The sequence below is a fragment of the Paroedura picta genome, chromosome 18 (assembly GCF_049243985.1).
Source record: "Paroedura picta isolate Pp20150507F chromosome 18, Ppicta_v3.0, whole genome shotgun sequence".
Taxonomy (NCBI): Eukaryota; Metazoa; Chordata; class Lepidosauria; order Squamata; family Gekkonidae; genus Paroedura; species Paroedura picta.
Genome location: NC_135386.1, coordinates 8,759,688 through 8,783,071, shown reverse-complemented (window position 1 = coordinate 8,783,071; position 23,384 = coordinate 8,759,688). Strand labels below are relative to the sequence as shown.

Here is a 23,384-nt window from a genome sequence, read left to right as displayed (position 1 = left end):
CCAGCTCGCAGCCGTTTACAACAGAGAATAAAACCACAATAAAACACAGTAAAATGCAGTAATTAGGAATAGGACCCACAACCCTTACCAATGACCCCATACAACTCAGTTGGACTAACCTGACCCCATGCCACAAGGTAGGTGTTAAGATGTTTAAGAAGAAGAAGAAGAAGAGTTGGTTCTTATATACTGCTTTTCCCTACCCGAAGGAGGCTCAAAGCGGCTTACAGTCGCCTTCCCATTCCTCTCCACACAACAGACACCCTGTAAGGTGGGTGAGGCTGAGAGAGCCCTGATATCACTGCCCGGTCAGAACAGTTTTATCAGTGTCGTGGGGAGCCCAAGGTCACCCAGCTGGCTGCATGTGGGGGAGCACAGAATCGAACCTGGCATGCCAGATTAGAAGTCCACACTCCTAACCACTACACCAAACTGGCTCTTGATTAGATTGATTGATTTAATTGATTAGAATTGATTTAATTGATTAGATGTTCAGAGATTTGGAAAAGGAGCCATCTAGATCTTCTATGCGCTCTCCTAAACCAAACATTAACCAAATTTATTTATTTATACTTATATACCGCTGCTCTCCAAAGTCTCACGGCGGTTTACAGAAATTCATAAAAACAACATAGCTGACAGCAGCTAGCTGAGATCTTGTCCTTTTGCCCCCTGCTTGCCCCCCCCACCAAGCATGGAAGTACCCAGGGGCACCATCCATGATGCTGTATGTTAATTTACCCTCACACTCTACCTGTAAGTTTGAATGGAGGACTTCCATTCCATGGCATTGTATTTGAGGAAGCGTGCGTGCACACAAAAGCTCACGCCTTGAATAAAACTTGGTGGGTCTTAAAGGTGCCCCTGGACTCTAAATTTGCTCTGCTGCTTCAGACCAACATGAATCAATCAACTTATGTTCATGCATCATCTTGAAAGCTGAAGTATGAATCTGGCTCCTAAAATCTGGGAGCTGTCTACTACAGCTGACTTTTTCACAGTCAGAGTAGTTCAGCAGTGGAATAGGCTGCCTAAGGAGGTGGTGAGCTCCCCCTCACTGGCAGTCTTCAAGCAAAGGTTGGATACACACTTTTCTTGGATGCTTTAGGATGCTTAGGGCTGATCCTGCGTTGAGCAGGGGGTTGGACTAGATGGCCTGTGTGGCCCCTTCCAACTCTATGATTCTATCCTGCGTTGAGCAGGGGGTTGGACTAGATGGCCTGTATGGCTCCTTCCAACTCTATGATTCTGTGATTCTATGAACATTGAGCAGGGGGTTGGACTAGATGGCCTGTGTGGCCCCTTCCAACTCTATGATTCTGTGATTGTATGAACATTGAGCAGGGGGTTGGACTAGATGGCCTGTGTGGCCCCTTCTGACTCTATGATTCTATGATTCTAAAGAACATTTGTCAAGGTTTGGCCACTTCGGATGCCGAAGCACCCAACCCTAGTTTGGATCAAGTTTATCGTCCAGTATTAAAGAGTCAATGTATAATGTGTTATCAAAGACAAGGAAACATGCTATGGAAGCCTGCCCCGTGCCTCTTTTTAATGTTTATCTGTATATTGGTATGATGGTACTTTCCATATCGGCTCTCCCCTTATAACAGCTGGTTGGGGCAACAAAGGGTGAAGAAACGCAACGGCTGATACTGATTCTGAGAATTGGGACATTTAAAGTGCATCCCTGTTTTCATTTCGAGGACGTGTCGATGGTCCATCCCACTTTGTTTGAATTTTGATCACTTGGCTGCGCTTTGCTTTAAAGCGTTTTTGTTTGGAGGCCTAATTTGTAAATGATGTAAGCAAAACGGAGCGTCGCTGGGCTGCGTTACAGCACTGGCATTATTCAGGCCGCGGAAAACACATTCTTCGCTGAACAACACGGCTGGCCGGGGACTGAAATATTTCAAAAGAATTCTTTCCAGCTGCGGGTTAGATCTTTCCTGAGTGGTCATTAGGAAATATCTCATTTGCAAAACACCAGGCCAAAAAAGAAGGCTCTTTTGGGGAAAGGGGAACTTCCCCTCCAGCTGATGAAAACCCATGACTTTCTCAGTAGCAGCGTCTCTCCGACCTACACATTAGCCAGCGGCTATGTGGGTTTCTTATTTTATATTTGTATTCTAGTCTTCCTCCAAGGAACTCAGGTTCTCCCCAGCACGCTGTCCTCCCAACAACCAGAGAAGGAAAAGAAGAAGAGTTAGTTCTTATATGCCACTTTTTTCTACCCGAGGGAGTTTCAAAGCGGCTTACAATCACCTTCCCTTACCTCTCCCCACAACAGGTACTCTGTGAGGGAGAGGAGGATGAGAGAGCCCTGATATTACTGGAGAAGAAGAAGAGTTGGTTTTTATATGCCGCTTTTCTCTACCCGAAGGAGACCCGAAGGAGACTCAAAGCGGCTTACATTTGCCTTCCTTTCCTCTCCCCACAACAGACACCCTGTGAGGGAGGTGAGGCTGAGAGAGCCCTGATATTCCTGCTCGGTCAGAACAGCTTTATCGGTGCTGTGGGGAGCCCAAGGTCACCCAGCTGGCTGCATGTGGGGGAGTGAGGAATCAAACCTGGCTCGCCATATTAGAAGTACACACTCCAAACCACTACACCAAGCTGCCTCTCTCACTACAACAGGCTCAGAGAGAGGGGCTGACCCTAGATCATCCACAAAATTTCATAGCTGAACAAATATGAATATTTGAATTGTGATCTTCCTGGTCCAAGCTTAATATTCTAGCAATTACCCAACTCTGGCTCTCAACTGCCAGCAACAGAGCCATCAGCAAAAGGTCATTTCTAGGTTTCTGATCAATGCACCACAAGATCTATGTAACATATATATATATGTAAATAATTTTCTGATGGGGAGGGGAAGAGTTCCAGAAAAAAATCAGAATGAAACCAATCTTTTCTCTCAGAAGACTGTTTTTTTTCAGTTTTCCCTATCGGAAAACACATCCACGATATTTTTGCTTTTGAAATGAGAGAAATGCTTTTTTTAGACTTGATCTGAACCACAAGCAAAGTTCCTTTACAAAGATAAAAATGTTTGGGTACCCCGGTCACAGAATGCCTGATGTCTTGTCTGGTGTGACTTCGCAGCCTCTAAGAGTTGACTTTATTTTGGGTGGAGGAAGGAGCCAGAAAGAGATGACTTACCAGCAGTGACTAATTTTGGGTGGTAAGATAATAACCAATGTAGGTAATGGATACTGCCACTTTGTTTAATTGTTTTATTGCCTTTTTATTGCTACTGATTAATGTTTCCTCTAAATGGTCTGGTCAACAACCGGCACAATAGAATGCTGGTCGCCATCGATTAAATAGCTCCTCAACGTCCTCTCCGCCCCCATCTCAAATGGGCTCCTTGGTACACCGGGGAGCTCCATAAGAAGAAACAGGAACTGGAGAGAGAGTCTGGAGGAAGACTCATGTCGAAGCTGATAGAGCATTTTATAGAATGTAGTTAAGAGCCTATGAGTTGGCGGTGAAGTCAGTAAAACACAAAGTTTACTCAACCACAATTGTGTCTGCTAACTCACGCCCAGCGCAATTATTCAGGATAGCCTGGTCTCTTACTGCCCTGGAGAAAGGGCACCAAAACAATAACCAATTGGACATCAGCCGTGAGGCATCCGTGAGTCATTGTGCAGACAGAATCTCGACGCTCCGCCATGACCTCCTTCCAACTTTAGACACAGAACGTGAACCAGAGGCCCCTTGGCCGTCTTTGGAGAGTACACTGAGTAACTTCAGATGACTCACGCTGACTGAAGCCAAACTACTAGCGCCCTACTTGGCCCAGGAACACCCAGCCACAGTGTTCCACGCGACAGTCACCTCTAGACTGGACTTCTGCAACTCGCCCTACGCAGGCTTGCCCTTAACCTTGATCCGGAAACCACAGCTGGTCCGGAATGCAGTGGCCATGATCCTCACAGCAACACCATGGAGGTCCCATATTTGGCCCATCCTCCTTTATACTCCAGTTAGGTCCCTCCCCAAATCCCACCCACTCCTGGCTGCACCCCATAAGTCTCCAGATATTTCCCAAGCAACCATAATTAGACCTTTGGTTTGGTTTGGTTTGGTTTGTACAAACATGGACACTCCAGAGTTTACCATAAAATTTACCGTATTTGCCGGTGTATAAGACAACTGGGCGTATAAGACGGCCCCCCAATATTTCCACTCAAAATATAGTTTGTTACATTACATTACAGTACTATGGGCCACTATGGGCAGCTATGTCTATCCCAACTGAAATGCACCCGGCGTATAGGACGACCCCCCCCCCACTTGGAGGCATATTTTTCAGGGGGGGAAAGTAGTCTTATACACCAGCAAATACTGTATTTTGCATATTCTTCCCAGATGTAGCCAAGATATCAGTTATCACTCTCCGGCGAAATGACATTCTATGATTCCTACATCAACCATACTGATTCATGCCTTCTTTTAATTCCTTCAATTTTTAATGGCTGAGCAAATTACGTCCTTGATGGCATTTCCTGCCCGGAAGCAATGGAATAATTTTTGAAGCTTGCATGCAAACCCCTTCCCCCCAACAGAAAAATGTCAAGAGCTTCCAAATGTTAAGCAAGAGATTTCCGGTCCAAATCTAGAGAGATTTGTGAATTAATATTGCATGGGGGTGGGCTGAAAGGAAAGTCCCTGTCGTTGTCAGACTATGGCGACATGCTCCCTGGTCTTACAGAATATGGAGAGTTGTGAACAAGCTGGGGAGGGGTAAGAAATCAGGGATCAAAAGGGGAGGAAGCTGAAAGGGGCTATAGGTTCAGGAGGAAGGTCTAAACATCCGGAAGAAGTTCCTGACAGTCAGAGCGGTTCCTCAGTGGAATGGGCTTCTTCAGGAGGTGGTGGGTTCTCCTTTGGATGTTTTTAAACAGAGGCTAGATAGCCATCTAACAGAAATGCTGATTTTGTGAATTTAGGATTGTGAGTGGGTAGGCAGAAGGGATTGTAGAGAACACTACGATCAAGTAATATTAACCCATTGAAGATCTCTGGCCCCAAGGAAATACACTTGGCCTCAACCACATCCAGGGCTTTCTCAGGGCATTCCACCTGGTGGAATGAAGTACCCCAAATCAGGCCATGACGGGACTTCCTAAGTTCTGCAGGACCTGCAAGGTGGAGCTCTTCTGCCAGGCCTCTTCTGCCAGGTTGAGACCAACCAGAGTTACATCTAACTGGGCCCCTCCCCTCTCATACCCCCCCCTTCCCCCTGACTCCTCCAGATTGGCCGCCAGTGACCAAAGAGAGTTCTGACTAATGCTCCAGCTGCAAGCAATAATTTTCACTTTAAATTAATCATAGATTGATTTTATGATATTTTATACATTTATTGTAGAATGGAGGATGTTGGGCACTCCGCTGTTCCAAGATGGCTAGTCCAAGGCGGGTGGGCGGTATATGTAGGAGAAATAAATAAAGGGAGGCAGCTTTAAATGCTAACCCACCACCAAAGAAATGCCTACAGCTCGAGCTCCATAAAAGCTCAATGTACCCTAAAAACTCCAAAGGACAACCCCCTCCTCAAATTTTTTGGAGCTCCCAAGGACAGGCTCCAGTAGGTGCCCTCCAAGTGGGAGGATAATAACAGAGATATATGGGAAACAACAGACTTTCTACTATGAGAACCCCAGACTGTGTAATCAGGGGTAGTCAAACTGCGGCCCTCCAGATGCCCATGGACTACAATTCCCAGGAGCCCCTGCCAGCATTCGCTGGCAGGGGCTCCTGGGAATTGTAGTCCATGGACATCTGGAGGGCCGCGGTTTGACTACCCCTGGTGTAACTGGTAGCCAGTGTCATGGTTTTAAAAACAGGCAAGATGATAATGATCGAGCAGCTGCATTCTGAAGAAGTCGCAGTTTCTGGACTGTCTTCACGGAAGTCCCATGCAAAACATGTTGCAATTATTCGGGGGTGGCCAGGTAATGGCTCTCCAGCTGTCCATTGACTACAATTACCATGAGCCCCTGCCAGGACACCTGAAGAGCCACAGCCTGGCGACTGCAGTAAAGTTACAAAAGCAAAGTTTAGGGTGGCGAGGAAAGCAGAGCAAGAAGGGGAAGGGGAGGCAAACCAGAGGCCACTGAGAGGAAGAACGTAAATACAGCTGATACTGAAACAACAATCAGAAGTCATGGAAATCCTTCCAAAATAGTGCAAAATGTGGGGCCTGATTTGTCTCTCTGCCAAAGCAGTTGCTGGGACACACAACATCCGACCCTCATCTGGCCCCCTGCCTTTGCCCCTTTAATGTAAGACTTAGAAAGGAAATGAGCACTTAGCTAGTGCAGCAGCTTCAAAAGATAAATTTGCTTTTGTTATCTTTAGGAGATGGTTTGGGGTCAGGTTGGCTGCAGTTCCGTCAGAGCCTCTTTGAAAGGGTCACGGTTCCCAAGACACAGGGATGAAGCCATGGAGAGTACAAAGCAAGGACAGAAAGAGCTGCTCTAGCAAGCTCGGTGTGTTACCAGACAAAATACACAAGTGAGAGACCCATGTATGGTTATGCACAGTGTGTGCCACTGAAAAAGCTAGGATGTGCAGAAGATCCACGGCAAACATGCATAGTGTGCGCGATATGTCTTTTACGACTGGGGTAGTCAACCTGTGGTCCTCCAGATGTCCATGGGCTACAATTCCCATGAGCCCCTGCCAGCGTTTGCTGGCAGGGGCTCATGGGAATTGTAGTCCATGGACATCTGGAGGACCACAGGTTGACAACTTCTGTTTTATGAGACTGCTCCGGTGTTGCATGGTGGAATGTGCCACCAGCCAACTTATGGCAACCGGAAGAGTTTCCAAGGCAGGAGATATTCAGATATTCAGCAATCCTGGACTCCTTGGTGGCCTCCCATCGAATGCTAATGTCGCTTAGCTTCCAAGAGCTCATGAGATCAGGATAGCCCGGATTTTTAATAGCATGATTTTATTGTGGTGTTTTTTTCCCCCTGTTCTTTATACTGATGAGCAACCTACACTCTGCGAAAGAGGCATGTGTTAGGACAGAATATGGAGCAAGAGAGTGGTTTTCAACTGGCAAAGGTGTTGGACCTTTACGCCTGCCGAAAAAGTCACCGATGGTAATGGCGCAAGGGTGTTAGAAGGTCCATTGACAATCTGAGATACACGGATGACCCGTCTCGCAGGCAAGAAATAGAGAAGACTTGAAACGACGAGGATTAAGAAGAAAGTGGCGAAGCAGGATAACTGCTGGACATCAAGATGGCAAAAGTATAATGTCTATAAGGCACCCTTTCCCAACTTCTTTACCATTGAGAAACGCCTGACATATCCTTCAGGCTTTGAGAAACCCCAGATTGGGCAGGATATGGCTGGGAAGCATAGATGTGTATACACAGCCCCTCCCCTCCCCACCCCTTCCAAGCTCATTGTTGGCCATTTTGGGAGGGAGGGGCAGGATGACATGACCATATATGGCCATAAGGTAAAGGTATCCCCTGTGCAAGCACCGGGTCATGTCTGACCCTTGGGGTGACGCCCTCTAGCGTTTTCATGGCAGACTCAATACGGGGTGGTTTGCCAGTGCCTTCCCCAGTCAATACCATTTACCCCCCAGCAAGCTGGGTCCTCATTTTATCGACCTCAGAAGGATGGAAGGCTGAGTCGACCTTGAGCTGGCTGCTGGGATCGAACTCCCAGCCTCATGGGCAGACAGCTTCGGACTGCATGTCTGCTGCCTTACCACTCTGCGCCACAAGAGGCTCTTATATATGGCCATATCACCCGATAAATGTTTAACAAATTAAAAAATTAATTAACGCCCACCCGTTCGGGAAACCCTTCTACAGCCCTCAAGGTTTTCACAACACAGCTGAGAAAGCATGCTATAAAGGAATTACACAACTTTCAAGTTGACAATGAAGAAATTGAAATTGTTCAAGGTTTTCTATTGCTTGACTCCATCATCAACCAAAAGGGAGACTGAGACCAAGAAATAGAAAGGTGAATGAGACTGGGAAGAGCAATCCTGAAGGAATCAGAAAAAGATCCTTCCTCTTAAGGATGTGTTTGCCAAGATAATTTGTACAAGATAATTACTACATACGGCTATGAAAGTTGAACCATGAAGAAAGCTTACAGGAAGGCAAGTTAATCCACTTGAAATGCGCTGCTGGAAGAGAGCTTTATAGCTAGCATGGATTGCCAAAAGGACAATCAAGTGGGTTCTAGATCAGCTTGAACTCTCCCTAGAAAAGTCTTTCTCAACCAGGGTTTCATGAACCAAGGAGTTTCTTGACAGCTCTGGTTTCCCAAATGGGTGGTACTTCATTAATTTTTAAATATATTTTTAAAATTTGTCAAACAGTTTTTGGGTGATATGACCGTATATGGTCATGTTGACCCATTTCCCCTCCCCCCACCTCCCAAAGTGACCAATGATGGGCCTGGAGGGGGTGGGAAGGGGAGGGGCCCCAGGTGGGCGTGTCCACAGCCCTGCTTCCCAAGCATATTCTGCACAACTGCACCACTTCTGGGGGTTTCTCAGAGGTAAAAAAGTTAAGAAAGGCTGCCCTCAAAAGCTAAAATGTCCATACTGAGGTTATTATATTTTAGTCACATTAGAAGAAAACAGAAATAACCGGAAAAGACAATAATACTAGGAAAAAATTCAACATGGGATGGATTGTGTAGATAAAAGAAGCGACAATCTGCAAGACCTGAGCCAGGCTGTTAACCACCGGATGTTCTGGAGGTTATTAATTCATATGGTCACCATAAGCAGGAAGTGATTTGATGGCCAAACTCACACACACACATGCACACAATTTTAAATTGGCGGCTGCTTGGTGCCGCTCTTCATATATTTGCTGCTTTTAATTACAATTTCATATATTAATTTAATCACGCCGTGACAAAAGAACAGCGCTTCATCTGTTTTACCGCAAGCCACCCTGGGCTCTCCTTTCGGAGCAGATGGGCGGGTTAAACAAAAAAATACATGTTACGTAAACAGGGATAGCCCTCTGAGACAACAACTGACAACGGCATTTAGTTTGCAGGAAGAAGAATTCCCACATTTGTTCATCTAGTTTGATCGCTCGGGATATGACTCCCAAGCAATAAGGAAATCAGCCAGGGGGGGAACACAATTTAGGATGAAGGAAAAATCACTGTTTTTATTCCGGGCTTTTAAAAAGGTGCCAGAATAAAGGATTCCTCCAAAAGTGTGCCCAGCAGAAAATATTATTTGCCTGGACATTTGTTTACTTGCTGAACAAATTTTCAACGTTAATTTTTGCAGCAACGGAAGGTGTTCTCCCTGCCCCCGAAAAACACACACACAATCACATACACAGAGACAGAGAGAGAGCTAAAAAAAACCCCAAGGAAACTGTTGCATTCAAATGGTTTTCAACTCCTGCTCAAGTTAGGCAGAGGTAGTCGGGCAAGTCTCTCATTTGCTTGCAACCAAACAATTTGCCCTAATTGTTTTGTCTTAAGCCCCCTGAAGGGAATAAGTAAAGCTGTCCAGGTTGCAGAAGGAATGCGAAGTTCACATCCAGCATCAATCTGGTGCCAGTTGCTGTCAGATTGGATTGCACACTTAGGAACACTTAATCCACCACACCAGGCTACCTGCGTGATTCATTATATCAATTATCGCTGGCTATTTCATAAGACTAACGCACGTCTACCACACCAAGGAGCAGTTATGAGAGTGAGACTTCGGGATGAGCACATGAAGAGCCCTTCCGCCTCTTGTGGGGGAGACGCTACAAATGTGCTGCATCTTCCCACATCCCCAAGGTATAAGCTTGCCAACTCTGGGCTGGGAAATTCCTGGAGATTTAGGGAAGAGACCGGTGAGGACAGGGTTTGGGGAGAGAGGAGAGGCATTAGTGGAGTGTAATGTCATAGATTCCCCTCTCCAAAGCAGCCTTTTCACCAGGGGGACTGAGCTCTGCACTTTAAAGATTACTTCCATGAGTCCATCAAGCACCACCTCTTCTTCTTCTTCTTCTTCTTCTTCTTCTTCTTCTTCTTCTTCTTCTTCTTCTTCTTCTTCTCCTTCTCCTTCTCCTTCTCCTTCTCCTTCTCCTTCTCCTTCTCCTTCTCCTTCTCCTTCTCCTTCTTCTTCAATTGGGGCCTGGAGTTGTCCTGCTATTACAGCAATTATTACTGGTGAGATCCCTATTCTCCCCAAAACCTGCCCTCCTCAGCCTTTACTTTCCCCAAAAAATCTCCAGGTATTTCCCAGTTCAGAGCTGGCAATGCTAATGGACCCAAAGTGACAAGAAGATGACAAACAGGGTTTGAGACCCTGCCTGCGCTGGCTCCAGGTTGAAGACCCAATCAGGTTCAAGGTTTTGGTGCTGACCTTTTAAGGTCCTAAACGGACTGGACTTTCGTACCTGCGGGACGGCCTTCTCCGTTACGCCCCCCCCCCCCAAAGAACCTTATGATCAAACACACAATCTGCTCAGGATTTCCAGAGAAAACAAAATAACCTCAACCAGGGTCAGGGCTTTTTCAGCCCTGGTTCCAGTCTGGGAGAATGCTCTTCTGAGGGAGCTCAGGGCCCTGTGGGACTGAACATGTTATAAGCCACCCTGAGCCCTCAGGAAAGGCCAGCATATAAATTTGAAAGTAAATAAATAAAGATCTCTGTATTTTAACAATGGCGCAAACCAGGGGTAGTCAACCTGTGGTCCTCCAGATGTCCATGGACTACAATTCCCATGAGCCCCTGCCAGCGTTTGCAAACGCTGTCAGGGGCTCATGGGACTTGTAGTCCATGGACATCTGGAGGACCACAGGTTGACTACCCCTGTTGTAAACCACCCTGAGAAATAAAATAAATAAATAGAGTGAGGGACAGTGGATCGGGGACTCGATAGCGTATTTTACAACTCGGACTCAAGCATCTTTAGAACTTAAGTAAATCTCCACGATTACTGCAGGGGAGTAAATTTATTTTTGACTGAGGACTGTAAAACCATAAACATAAAATATATATTTACGATGCAATCAATTGTAATGCCGTACATCATAAAAACAATTACACCTCCTGTTTCAATTTTTATATGCTTCAGCTGCCACTGTAAGACTTTATGATACCTTTATTTTTAAATATATATATATATATATTTAAATATATATATATATATATATTATGTTTCTAGTCCCAGCTGAAAGTCTGTGGGCAATGTCTTGTGTCGCCAAAAGGGTTGTAGAATAGGATTCCCATGGAACTGAGCTTTTGGCCTTTCCATGGATTGTTTGGCTCATGATCCACAGGGGCAGAATTAATGCAAAATGAGTAAAGCACCACCGGGTGATGAAAATAATGCAGCTCAGTGAAATGCATTGCATGCAGCCAAAGGCCATTGCAAACACACAAACAAACAACCAGTCACCCCAATGACAAAGCAAACTAGACAGTTTCAAGAGGCAATATAAAATCACCGCTGCGATCAATGACAAAGAATTTAACCAAATAAGATCCCGCATCCCTGTTCCCAATTTCCATTGCAGCTATCGCAAATAAAGCTACACTACGAGGTATACAGGAGTCCAAATCAAGTTGCAGAATTGGGCTTTTTAAGGAGGGAAGTACAACATATAAAAGGCATGGTAACTAGCAGTGGTTCGTGCCGTCCCTCCCACCCTGCCCTGCCCAGCAAGGGTCAGTCTGCCAGTGAACTAAGATCTAAAATCCATCCAAGACTTTGACAGCTTTCCAAACCTCAAATATTTCCCTGCTGGACATATCCCAAAGCAAGGGCCCTATTCATCTGGAAACCAATGGCATGTACGTTTACAGCAAGCAACATCTCCCCCCTCCCCTCAACGGCTCGTGTTTATCTAGCTAGCCCCTTTCCTAATTCTTAAGGTTTTTAGAGCTCGGGTTTTACAAAGGAACTTTTAATTTTTTACACACCTGGAAATAAACTCTTAATGCATCAATATCACCTCGTTAAATGTACTGCGCTCAACTGCAGTCTTGGGCTTTAAATTAATCAGAGTGAGTTTGGACTGGTGGGGTAAAAAAAACTGTTGAAGAAGAAGAAGAAGAAGAAGAAGAAGAAGAAGAAGAAGAAGAAGAAGAAGAAGAAGAAGAAGAAGAAGAAGTTGGTTCTTATATGCCGCTTTTTCCCTACCAGAAGGAGTCTCAAAGCGGCTTACAATCTCCTTCCCTTTCCTCTCCCCACAACAGACACCCTGTGAGGTAGGAGAGAGCCCTAATATTACTGAAGAAGAAGAGTTGGTTCTTATATGCTGCGTTTTCTCTACCTGAAGGGGTCTCAAAGCAGCTTCCAATCTCCTTCCCTTTCCTCTGCCTGTGAGGCAGGTGAGGCTGAGAGAGCCTTGATATTACTGCTCAGTCAGAATATGTATTTTTTGGGATGATGCCTGGATGAGCTTTGAAACTTTCTTTCTATTGGGCGTCTATTTTCCTAGAGTCAGGCACTAGTTTAAAGCCTTCCTTTCATTACTATTTTACAATATCCAGTATTATGGGAACGTCATCTGTTCTAACTTGTCCTATAGTTCTAACCGACTTGCCTATCTTGCGTAGATACTGTCGGAAATGACGTTTCCAGAAGCCGTGAGCATCATGCAGTCAAGACATAGGATGTAAACATTTTTAGATAAATAAACTGTGACAAGGAAATGCGTTCACATAAAAGACAGTTTTGCCGCTCTGTTAAAACATGTTTCACAGTATCCTGAAAAAACAATACCTGGTATCGTTTTTCATCTTTCATGCGTAGATGGATTCTTGAGTGGATTCAACCACGAGCTGTTTTCTCAATGACGGATCTCAAGGAGTGTGATGTATTTTTGCTTCCTCGTGCCTTAATGTCTAAATATCTCATTTTTTGGTGTGGGGGGGGGACTAATTAGCATCAACTGCACGTTATTTAAGGCCAAGAAATCCGTATGGCACGGTCTATTGACAAACCCTCTCAAATTGCAGCGATCCCTCTGCTGTTTGCCATAAAACATCTGTGGTTTCTCCATGTCGCTGAAGGGTACATATCTTGGCTTTCCACCCAGCCAAGTGACTCATCAAAAAAAAAACCAGGGTCTGGCTACAGAATGTCATTTTTTGTTAGAACTGCATGAGACTGACACAGAACACACAATCTTGAGGGAGAAGGCTCGAGCTAAAATCAGCCACACGTACAAACAAGCACACTCAACCCGCAGACATCTTGACCATATTTGCAGGGGCCAGAGAACTGGCTTTTCATGTCAGGGCTGTTGACTTTCTAGGAGCAGCAGGTATTTCGCCTGGGTACAAGAGAAGTGTGTATGTGAGAGAGGCCTAGTTCGAAATCCCTGCCTAATCACATGAAGGAAGCTTTCAGTTAACTAAAGTCAACTTATTTAAATACCTGGAGGCCATCTCTGTTTGAGCAAGGGAAAGGGGAACCTCTGGGGCAACTTAGCTTTCTAATTAAATGTTAAACAACTTTGAAGCTACTGCCTTTGAACGTAACTGAAGAAGACAGTCAAACGTCCGGCTGCCCTCTGAGGAGCAGATTACAACTTCCTAAGACAAGAACTACTTATGATGCTCCACAGCAGAGCATCTTCTCCAGTTAAGGTTGCCAACTCTGGCTTGCAGAATTTGGGGGCAAAGTTTGGGGAAGGATGGGGGCTTGGTGGGGATGTCCAAAGACTGGATTCTCCCAGCATCACACTGGTTCATAGACTCCCAACGGAACTCTGCACATTGGACTGTAGCTATCAAATTCTTTTATCAACCTGCTTTTGCATCCCCTCAACTCTTTATTTTCCTCTGTGTGATTGATTAGTTCTGTGGATGAATGTTTAATTTTGTTTTTCAATTAAAAAAAATCCTTTTTATTCGTTTTTAGCCATTTCCTGAGATTTCTGGCTAGGTCCTCTCCTCACATCAAATGGTGGAGCATTTTGTTGTTGTCACCTCTCACAAAGCATAAAGTCTCTTAAAATTGCTAATTCCCGCATCGTAAGTTCAAGAGACAGGTCTATTTTAGGTGACACCAAAAGACCTCTAGGTCCCACTTGGTCATGGACAATTCTGACTTTAGTTCTCCCTGTAAAGGGAGGCTTACCTCTGTCCCTTCTTCACTTTTCCTCGTCATCTCCAGAAACAATCTCACGTGAACCAACAGGTTCAACCCCGCTCTCAAACAAGTACAAATGGACCTCAGAGGACACCCAGCAAAACATGGCATCGGCCGGTGAAATCATTCAAGGCCCACAGCCCAAATTTCGCTGGTTGTTACAAAACGATGTGAGACACACCTCCCACTTAAGGAGGAGTCCCCTCCAAGGATGTGATGGTCCAGTTCCAACAAGAAGCCAGTGACTGGCAAAAAGGGAGGATTCATATGTGGTGGTTGCTTAGCAATGGCTAAATCCCATCCCCAAGTAATCTGTGGTTGCTAAGCAACCTCCCTAACATTCTCCTTCTAGATTCATTTGCCCAGGTACCAGCCACAGCTAGCAAATCCAAAGTGACCCATTGACTAAGAAGGGAGAAGACACAGATCGAGAATAGATCTGTGATCATCTAAATTGCTGACATCCTTGTTCTACATGCTGCATCTAGAAACGGAGCCACAATAACCCCTGTGTTGCTTATGACCCCCCTGCAAAACCAGTGAGAAGTGAGAAGATAGACTTGTATCCCATGTGGTTGAAATGTGATCTTGTTCTTAACTTTTGGGAACAAATAGCTCAGTTAATGTCAGATGGCCTAGAGGAGGAGAAGAAGAGTTGGTTCTTACATGCCGCTTTTCTCTACCCAAAGGAGTCTCAAAGTGGCTTATATTTGCCTTCCCTTTCCTCTCCCCACAACAGACACCCTGTGAGGTGGGTGGGGCTGAGAGAGCCCTGATATCATTGCTCGGTCACAACAGCTTTATCAGTGCTGTGGTGAGCCCAAGGTCACCCACCTGGCTGCATGTGGAGGAGCAGGGAATCAAACCCGGCTCACCAGATTAGAAGTCTGCACTCCTAACCACTACGCCAAGCTGGCTCTCCATACAATCCAGATATAATGTTACTAAATTATCTTCCTACAATTCCAGGTGAATACAGGCTTTTTGTTTTGCATATAGCTGCCAGACTGGGGTATGCTGGACAGTGGAAGGAAAACGCCAAGGTCCAAAACTGGTTACCTAAAATATGGAAAATGGTTTAAATTAACAGCTTACTAAAATAATAAAAGATCTTGAGAACTTGGATTCTGTCTGGTCTAAAGCCATGCACAAAATGGCAATCATAATATTTTTGGTTGTAATCTGAAAGTGTTTTGATAGTTTTTCCAGTGGGGCAATGCACTGTGTGCCTTTTTTGTATATATAACGTCACTTCTGGATTAATACTGGGATTGGGTCTCAAAGGTCCCAAGGTCATTCAGGCAACAGTAGCCCCCATATTCTTAACTGAAGACATGAGAAAAAGGACTCTAATGCAACAAGCAGAGATGACTAGATCCCTAAATCCAGAAAGTTGTAGATAATAATAATAATAATAATTGTTCATCATCATCATCATCATCATTATTATTATTATTATTATTATTATTATTATTATTATTATTTATGTAGTGCAACTCTTGGCTAGCTCAAGCTAACCCAGTCTCATCAGACACTGGAGGCTAAGCAGGGTCAGCTTTGGTCAGTATTTGGGTGGGAGGGAGGAATATATTTCTGGTAAGGGCTAGGAGGAGGAGGAGGAGCTGGTCTCATGGCTTAACACCCACTCAGGGCAGCAGTCCTGCCTCTGAGTGCCTCCTCCTCCAACCGGCTTGCCTGTTTGTCCAGCAGCCAGCCAATCGCCTTCTATCCCCCACCCCTGACCACCCCCTCCTCCTCCTACTTCCTTCCGAGGCTCGGAGGCTGCAGATCCCTGCTGCATGAGAGCTGCCCCTGCCAGTGAGTTCCGTTCCCAGGGGCCTCCAGCCTGCATCCTGTGGAGAGGGGGAGGCCATCCACAGAGTTCTTCCACCCCACCCCTGTAATCTAGCACCGATTGTATTCCTGAATGCAAAGGGCTTGGCCCCTAGGGTATATATATAGCATTTATTGGCTGATATGACCACATATGGTCATGTTGACCCACCCACCTGCTCCCAAAGTGGACAATGATGGGCCTGGAGGGGAGGGGAAGGGGAGGGGCCCTGGGTGGGCGTGTCCACAGCTCTGCTTCCCAAACATTTTCAGCACGATTGCACCACCTCGGGGGTTTCTCAAAGCCTGAAGAACGTTCCAGGGGTTTCTCAACAGTGAAAAAAGTTGAGAAAGGCCCCCTGACAGGTTTGCCACAACTCGTTTACAAGTTGAGGGCAAAAAAATATATAAAACAAAAAAGTACATTTCAACAAACCTGTTCCAACCAGCTCGCAAAGTCAAAGCACTACGACACAATCGTAACATCCAATGGCCTAAGAATTCCCAACAATAAACAAGCCACAAACACAAACTGTCACACCGAGTCAGAGGCAGCTAAGAGCACTAAACAACATCCAGCAGCCTAAAAGTGCTATTCGTAAAACAGCCCAGAAAGAGACTGTGGAGACTATTTACAAACGTGGGAGACCTCGTTTTAGAAGCCTGCACAAGAAGAAATGTTTTTGCCTGGTCCCTAAAGGCGGACGACACCACAATGGGGAGGTGGCACGGAGAGCTAAACTTGAGAAGACGATCTTAGCAAGTTGTGCAGGTCCCCAGCTTGGCAGGATTCAGCCCAGCCAGGCCTCCTTCTGTCCTACCTCCTTCACACTCCCTGCTATTTTAGACGGAAGCCCTTGCAGATGGGGCTGAGAAAGGAAGCAAACACCAGCCCTGCTGTCGTCGCATCACAAAGAGTCAGTGTCACATCATCTGTTTGGGAAATATTAAATCTAGCATCTGGGCAGACGCGAGTCCAGAAAGAAGGGGGAAGAGAGACTTCGAAAACTGTCCGGTAGGTACGGCGAAGAGAGAACTGTTCGAAAGATCGCAGGAAACCGAGTCTTCGTTGACCAAACTTTCCTAAATTGCCAAGTTGGCTCAAGGGAGAAGACACGCATCTTCTGATTGGCTAGGAAATCACTATGACAACAGATTCTCCCCCATTCTCAGTTTGAACCCAAGAACCACAAAGGCCTCCCGAAAAGGGCGGGGAGGGGGGGGAAAACCTCAAACTGCCAGTGTCTTCCTTGGCTTATTTTTGCTTACACGCCGGTTTCTTTCGACCCACACAAGACTCTGCAATCGTCTGGGAGTCATAAAACTTCCTAAAGGGACTCCCAGGACCCGAATCAATCTCTCTGGGTGACAGAGAAGAAGGAAGTTGACCAGTTGCAGCCCGGAGGAACTAATTTCAAAGTCGGCTCTGAACAGCTGCCCCAAACACTCCCAGCCTGTTTGAATTTATCTCTCTGCCTTTTTTTTTGAGGAAGTCTATTCCAAAAACACAGCAGGTTGGAGCGATGGTAAATGTGGGGGATCTGCAGGAAGGTAAAGCAGGCTTCGGGGTGAATTCTCCAACACTGTTTACCTGCAGAGCAGTATTTTTGGTCTGTACTATGAGACGCCCCTGCCTCCTGAAGGATTAGGGATGTGACCAAATCAGAGGTGACTTTTCTGGTGGCAAGCAAGCCAGGACTTAACGATTTCCTCATGCAGGGTGCATATTACAGTCACCTTTTCTCTTCCCCCCTCCCCTTATATATAATGCTTTCTGTGAATATGCATGAAGCGCCATATATTTGAAGCCCCATACAACTATAAGAAGGCAGCTGCATTGGTTGCCAGTTGCAGCCCGGATCCGGTTCAAGGTTTTGGTTTTGAACTTCAAGGCCCTTTGAGGTCTGGGACCCACAGATCTGAGGGACGCTCTGCAGGTACCAACTTGTTGGTCGTTCCTAGCCCTAGAGAAGCCTGGCCTCAACCAGGGCCAGGGCCTTTTCAGTCCTGGCCCCTACCTGGTGGAATGAGCTCCCGGAAGAGCTGCGGGCCCTGTGGGAGCTTTCTGTGTTCTGTAGGGCCTGCAAGATGGAGCTTTTACATCAGGTCTATGGTCAAGGCTGGGGTCTGAGTGGAAGATCTGATGCGGGGTCTCCCTTGTGCTAACCAGCGGTACGCCACGGGCATCTATGGCAAGGGTTATGGTTCTCCTCTCACCATTTTCCCTTTTGGTTGGATGTTGTCATGGGAGAGATGGGTGGGAGTTATATATGTGCGTGTTAAACATTTATTGGGTGATACGTCCATATATGGTCATGTCGACCTGCACTCCGCCCCCCTCCCAAATGGCCAATGACGGCCCTGGAGGGGGTGGGAAGGGGAGGAGCTCTGGGTGGGCGTGTCCACAGCTCTGCTTCCCAACCACATTGTGTACCATCCCGCCACTTTTAGGGTTTCTCAAAGCCTGAATACTGTTTCATGGGTTTCTTAATGCTGAAAAAGTTGAGAAAGGGTGATTTAAACAATGGCAAAAAAGATATATCTAAATTTATTTAGCAAGGAAAGCAACATCACATTAAATACAAAGTATTACAAGATGCTAAAGAAAGGGGAGGTTTGGGTTTTGCCAAGGGTTGTCTTTTAGGGATGAAAGAATGGTTACTGTTGAGAAATAAAAGGTTATTAGGATTAGACAGTTATGCTTTGAGATTAGGGAAGCAGGAGAGTTTGTCATATGAATAAATTAAGGTTAATATGGGCTTTTGAAATCATTTGATTAGACATGCAATACTGAGGATATGGAACAAATATAAGATGAGTCGAAATCCTAAATCACTATTGAGGATCTCAACTTGGGGCTTTTTAGAGACCTGAAATGTTAATTAAAGGTAAGCTGCTAACCTATCAAGAAACATTGGATGGCTCTCAAGGGGGGTATAAAATGAAATCAATGGAAGATTTAATAAGAGCAGGAGACACACACACACACACAACTACTGGAAAGACTCACAAGTTGATAAAAATTGTTTTGAAGAAACGAAGGCTGGATTTGAAACTGAATTATGCACAAATAATGAACGTGTTATTGCAAAAATGTATAAATGGGGGGTGGGGAGACAAAGTTTTAGTGTTCACTGTCTGGGAGGGTTAGGGTTTTAAGGTGGGGATTGTTTTGTTGTTTAGCGGTGGGGTTTTATTATTGTAAAGGTGGGGGCCGAGGGTGGGCCTCTGCCTGGCGCACCTGCACAGGCCAGCCAGGACAGAGCACCGCTGCCGGCCATCCTGCTGGCCGGGGGGCTCCGGCTGGCAGGACTTTTGTGGACAAAGACAAGAAAAGCGTTAGTGTCCCGTGGTTTTCAGGACAGATGGGCAGCTTAGAATAGAGGTAAGAAGTAGAATGGATGTCCTTATAAAATGGATAATATAATAACATATTTCACTGTTTCAGATGTGTTCAGTTGGCAGGAATATAGACATGGACGGGCAGGGATCAGTTGTAAGCGCCAGGCCCCACCTGGATGTGGGCAATATTGAAGGTGAAATGCGCAGGAAATTTGTATTCTGAGTACTGAAGGGCCATTCAGCGCTGTGCTAGGAATATTTTATTCATGTAATAGATCAGGTTAATTGGTCCATTTTCCCCATCCAAAAATTAATGAGATAGACTTAGGCGACAGTCCTCTTCCCTGGAATGCCAAGAAGAAACGACTGAAACAGGAATGCCATGCTGAGCAGAATCGCACCCATCTAAGCCTCCTAATTTTAGTAGGTTTACAACCTCTGCTTCGGACAGCCTTGTTAGCCTACAGAGGAACCTCGCTAAAGGCACTAAAAAGAATTTTGGGCTAAACATCCAGAAGCTGCTGACAATTAGAGTGGTTTCTCCGTGGAACAGGCTTCCTCGGGACGTGGTGGGTTCTCCTTCTTTGGAAGTTTTTAAGCAGAGGCTACATCACCATCTGACAGAAATGGTGTTTTTATGAACTTAGGCAGATGGTGAGTGGGTGGGCAGGAAGGGATGTGCCAGTGGTTGTCTCTTGGGGCCCTTCCTTGCATACCCAATTGCTGATCACTACTGTGGGATGGGAGGTGAATTCCCTCCAGGCCAGGCTGGATCCTGGAGCTTTTTGGTGGAGTGATCACTTGGGCATGAAATTGGGGTCACTGTGGGTGGGCGGGTGGTTGTGAGTTCCTGCCTTGTGCAGGGCGTTGGACTAGACAACCTTGGAGGTGCCTTCCAACTCTATGATGCTATGACCTTCAAACCAATGAAATTGCTTCCATTCTCATTCCCTTCTTCCGATACGTATCTGATCAGCAACTGATTTCCTAGGAGGGGCATTTCAAAAAAGAGCTTGTTCACTGACCACCGTAAAAGTACAATTATCCTAACTGCTAGCTCCACGGCATACCTCTCTTCTCCTGAACAGACACGAGGCAGGACTTCCAGAACGGAGGAAAAATCTCCACACTGCTTGACCATATAGCAGTCCTTGCTCACCATGTCCATGGTGGACATGAAATCTGAACTGCGGATTCCTGGCTAAGAGCTTTGCCACCAGCCTACAGCAGCTGCATCAAATGGTGTTCCAAGGGAAACTTCTCCCTGGATCCAGTCTGTGGATGAACAGGCAACCAAATGCACAAGAGTCCTTGCCCGGCTGCGCAGTATCTTCTACCAAGCAGACACAACCCACAAGTGACCTTGAGCACGCTCATATCATTCAGAAGTTCACATTCTTTCATTTTATCTTTCTTTCTTTCTTTTTTTTAGCCCCGTTGAACAGCAGAGAGCTCATGAAAGCTCCGTCATTTCTAGGGACAAGACGTTTCTGTAGATGCGGGTACTCGATTTATTTTTTGAAAAAGATAACAACACTAGACTAAACTGGCCCGCTAAACTCACAACTGTGCCGTGTCATGGCACTTCAGCCCTCACGTCTTAATTGTCCACCCAAGTATACTTATTCAGCTTCTCTCTTTTCCTCTCTAGTACAAACAGGATAGCTTTTTTCTCTTTTGCTGTTCTTTTAGTCCTAGTGATGTTTTACCATCCTTTTAAGAGCCTCTTGTGGCGCAGAGTGGTAAGGCAGCAGACATGCAGTCTGAAAGCTCTGCCCATGAGGCTGGGAGTTCGATCCCAGCAGCCGGCTCAAGGTCGACTCAGCCTTCCATCCTTCCGAGGTTGGTAAAATGAGGACCCAGCTTGCTGGGGGGTAAACGGTAATGACTGGGGAAGGCACTGGCAAACCACCCCGTATTGAGTCTGCCATGAAAACGCTAGAGGGCGTCACCCCAAGGGTCAGACATGACTTGGTGCTTGCACAGGGGATACCTCTACCTCTACCTCTACCTTTACCATCCTTTTTCCTTAGCCCTGGTTAAGCATTGCACTTGAACCACGGTTGAAGACCTGGTTGCCAACCCAAATGTGAAAACGTAAGTGGATGCACGGACAAGGCATCTGCAGAGGGTTGCAGATGTCTCCCTATCCATGCCTGCAAAGGACAGAGCTTAGGTTATGATCTTGCCATACATCCACGATCTTACCCAAAGTTCCAACCGCACAGTGAGTGCTAATCAGTAAGTAATATGCCTGTAGCAGGCTAATCCCGGGGCTTTTTCTAGTCCTCACTGAGTTTGAGCATACCTAACTCTTCACAGAATCAGCCAAAAGGTACTGAGCCCGGCTCAGACCTGCAAGCACAAATCTCCTTTGTGCATCTTTGCAGTCCTGACGGTGACAATGTTGGAGCATTCCTTCAATGTGCTCTCGATGACTCATATGCACAGGGAAGTGTTTTGCACTGGCTGAGACTTGCAAATTGTCATGAATGACAGGAAACCTGTGCAACAAAGAACTGCAGCTTTTTAAAAGGTAAAATAGTTAATGGCAAGCATGGTGAAGACATTTAGGTAAACGGACCAGATGTCCATGGACATCTGGAGAGGCATAGTTTGGCCACCGCTGGACTAGACTGAAAATGCAGTCATGGAGAATTGTTGCTTTTGTTGCTTTTTCAAAAATGAATGGCTAACCCAGGAGTTTTTGACGGCCCTGGAAGGGTTCCTGAATGGGTGAGAACTAATTTATTTTAAATATATACGTGATATGGCCATATATGGTCATGTCGACCCGCAAACACCTCCCCCCAATAGCCAATAATGGGCCTGGAGCGGGTGGGAAGGGGAGGGGCCATGGGTGGGCGTGTCTATACCTCTTTTTCCCAACCATATTCTGCACGATTGAACCACTTCTGGGGTTCCTTAAAGCCTGAAGGATGTTTCAGGGGTTTCTCAAAGGTAAACATTTTGAGAAAGGCTGGGCTAACCAATGAGCAACATCTGTAAATGCAACCATCTTTTGCGAACTGGATGCTAGTTCAAAAAGGAAACAAACATGCCCGCCAGGGCTCTGGGTGGACAGGAGAGATTTATTCAGTAGGCAGGGATGACTGTAGGTCACTGAGGCAGGGCATTCCTGACATGCTTAAGCAGGAGCTGGGCAAACAGTTGGGAGAGATGTGATAGAAGCCAACAAGGGAGGGAGGGAAAGACTCAAAAACAGCGTGCCTTATGGGTGGGGGTGAGGACAGAACTGACTGCTGGGAATGTACTGAGAGAAGAACAGCATACCCCACAGCAGGAGAGGACACCAAATCTGGTTTGAAGCTGCATCTGCCAGGAGTTGAAGAATGGTGGCCCTGATTCTTCTTCCTGCATTGGGAAGTGGTGAATATCTAGCATCTCTAAAATGTTAGGCCTTGGTCTCCTTAAATCAGACAGTAGGGGCATGATTCATGCAGTGTGAATCACAATATTCTATGCAGAAAAGGACATTTTTTTTTCGGCTCAAACAAAAACAAAAAGCCCCACCCAAACCTAACAGCCCCAATTACAGCATTTCTCTTTGGAGCCAGCCAAAGCTGGGCAAAATATGACCTTGGGTGGCTACAACGTGACCTTGAGGGCTACGATGCACAGACAGACTCGTAGTCAGCACAGCAGCCGGCCAGCCCACACTCCTGCCACCGATGTGGCCGCAGGAACAGCAAGAGACAGATGTGTGTCGCAAACCCTCATTAAGAAATCCTTTCGAAAGGCTGTCAGGGGCGGCTGCCTAACACCCAAGCAGAAGTCTCGTGTTTACTGTCACTGACCTCAGCCTCCATTGAGGGGAAAGCTTGCCCAGAGGACACACAAACGGAAAAACCCGTCACCAGCAGCTGATTTGGGTTTTATTTCACCCAATCCCCCCTTAAAAAATTCTTTTAAAAGTATTTCCCCATTTTAATATGAGGACGGGATTTTAGCAAGCTGAATCTTCTCTCCTCTGGGCTGCCCCCAAATCCAGATGGGGACAGAGGGCAGCAGGGGGGAGGAATAAGTTTCTTTAGAACTAGAGAGGGAAGCCTGGAATATTTTTGG

At 46.0% G+C, this 23,384-nt stretch overlaps 1 protein-coding gene across 3 annotated transcripts in view; it reads right to left on the bottom strand.

The window, feature by feature from the left end:
- Positions 1-23,384, bottom strand: part of PDE8A (phosphodiesterase 8A) — a 110,605-nt gene that overhangs the window by 74,308 nt on the left and 12,913 nt on the right. The window contains exon 1 of one of the 3 annotated variants that reach the window (XM_077317469.1): positions 14,112-14,407. The exons of the other annotated variants lie outside the window; for them this stretch is intronic. Within the exon in view, the coding sequence (XP_077173584.1) occupies positions 14,112-14,234 (123 nt within the window). The 5' untranslated portion in view covers positions 14,235-14,407. Of the gene's footprint in view, positions 1-14,111; positions 14,408-23,384 lie in introns of those variants that run through there. 3 annotated transcript variants of the gene reach the window in all.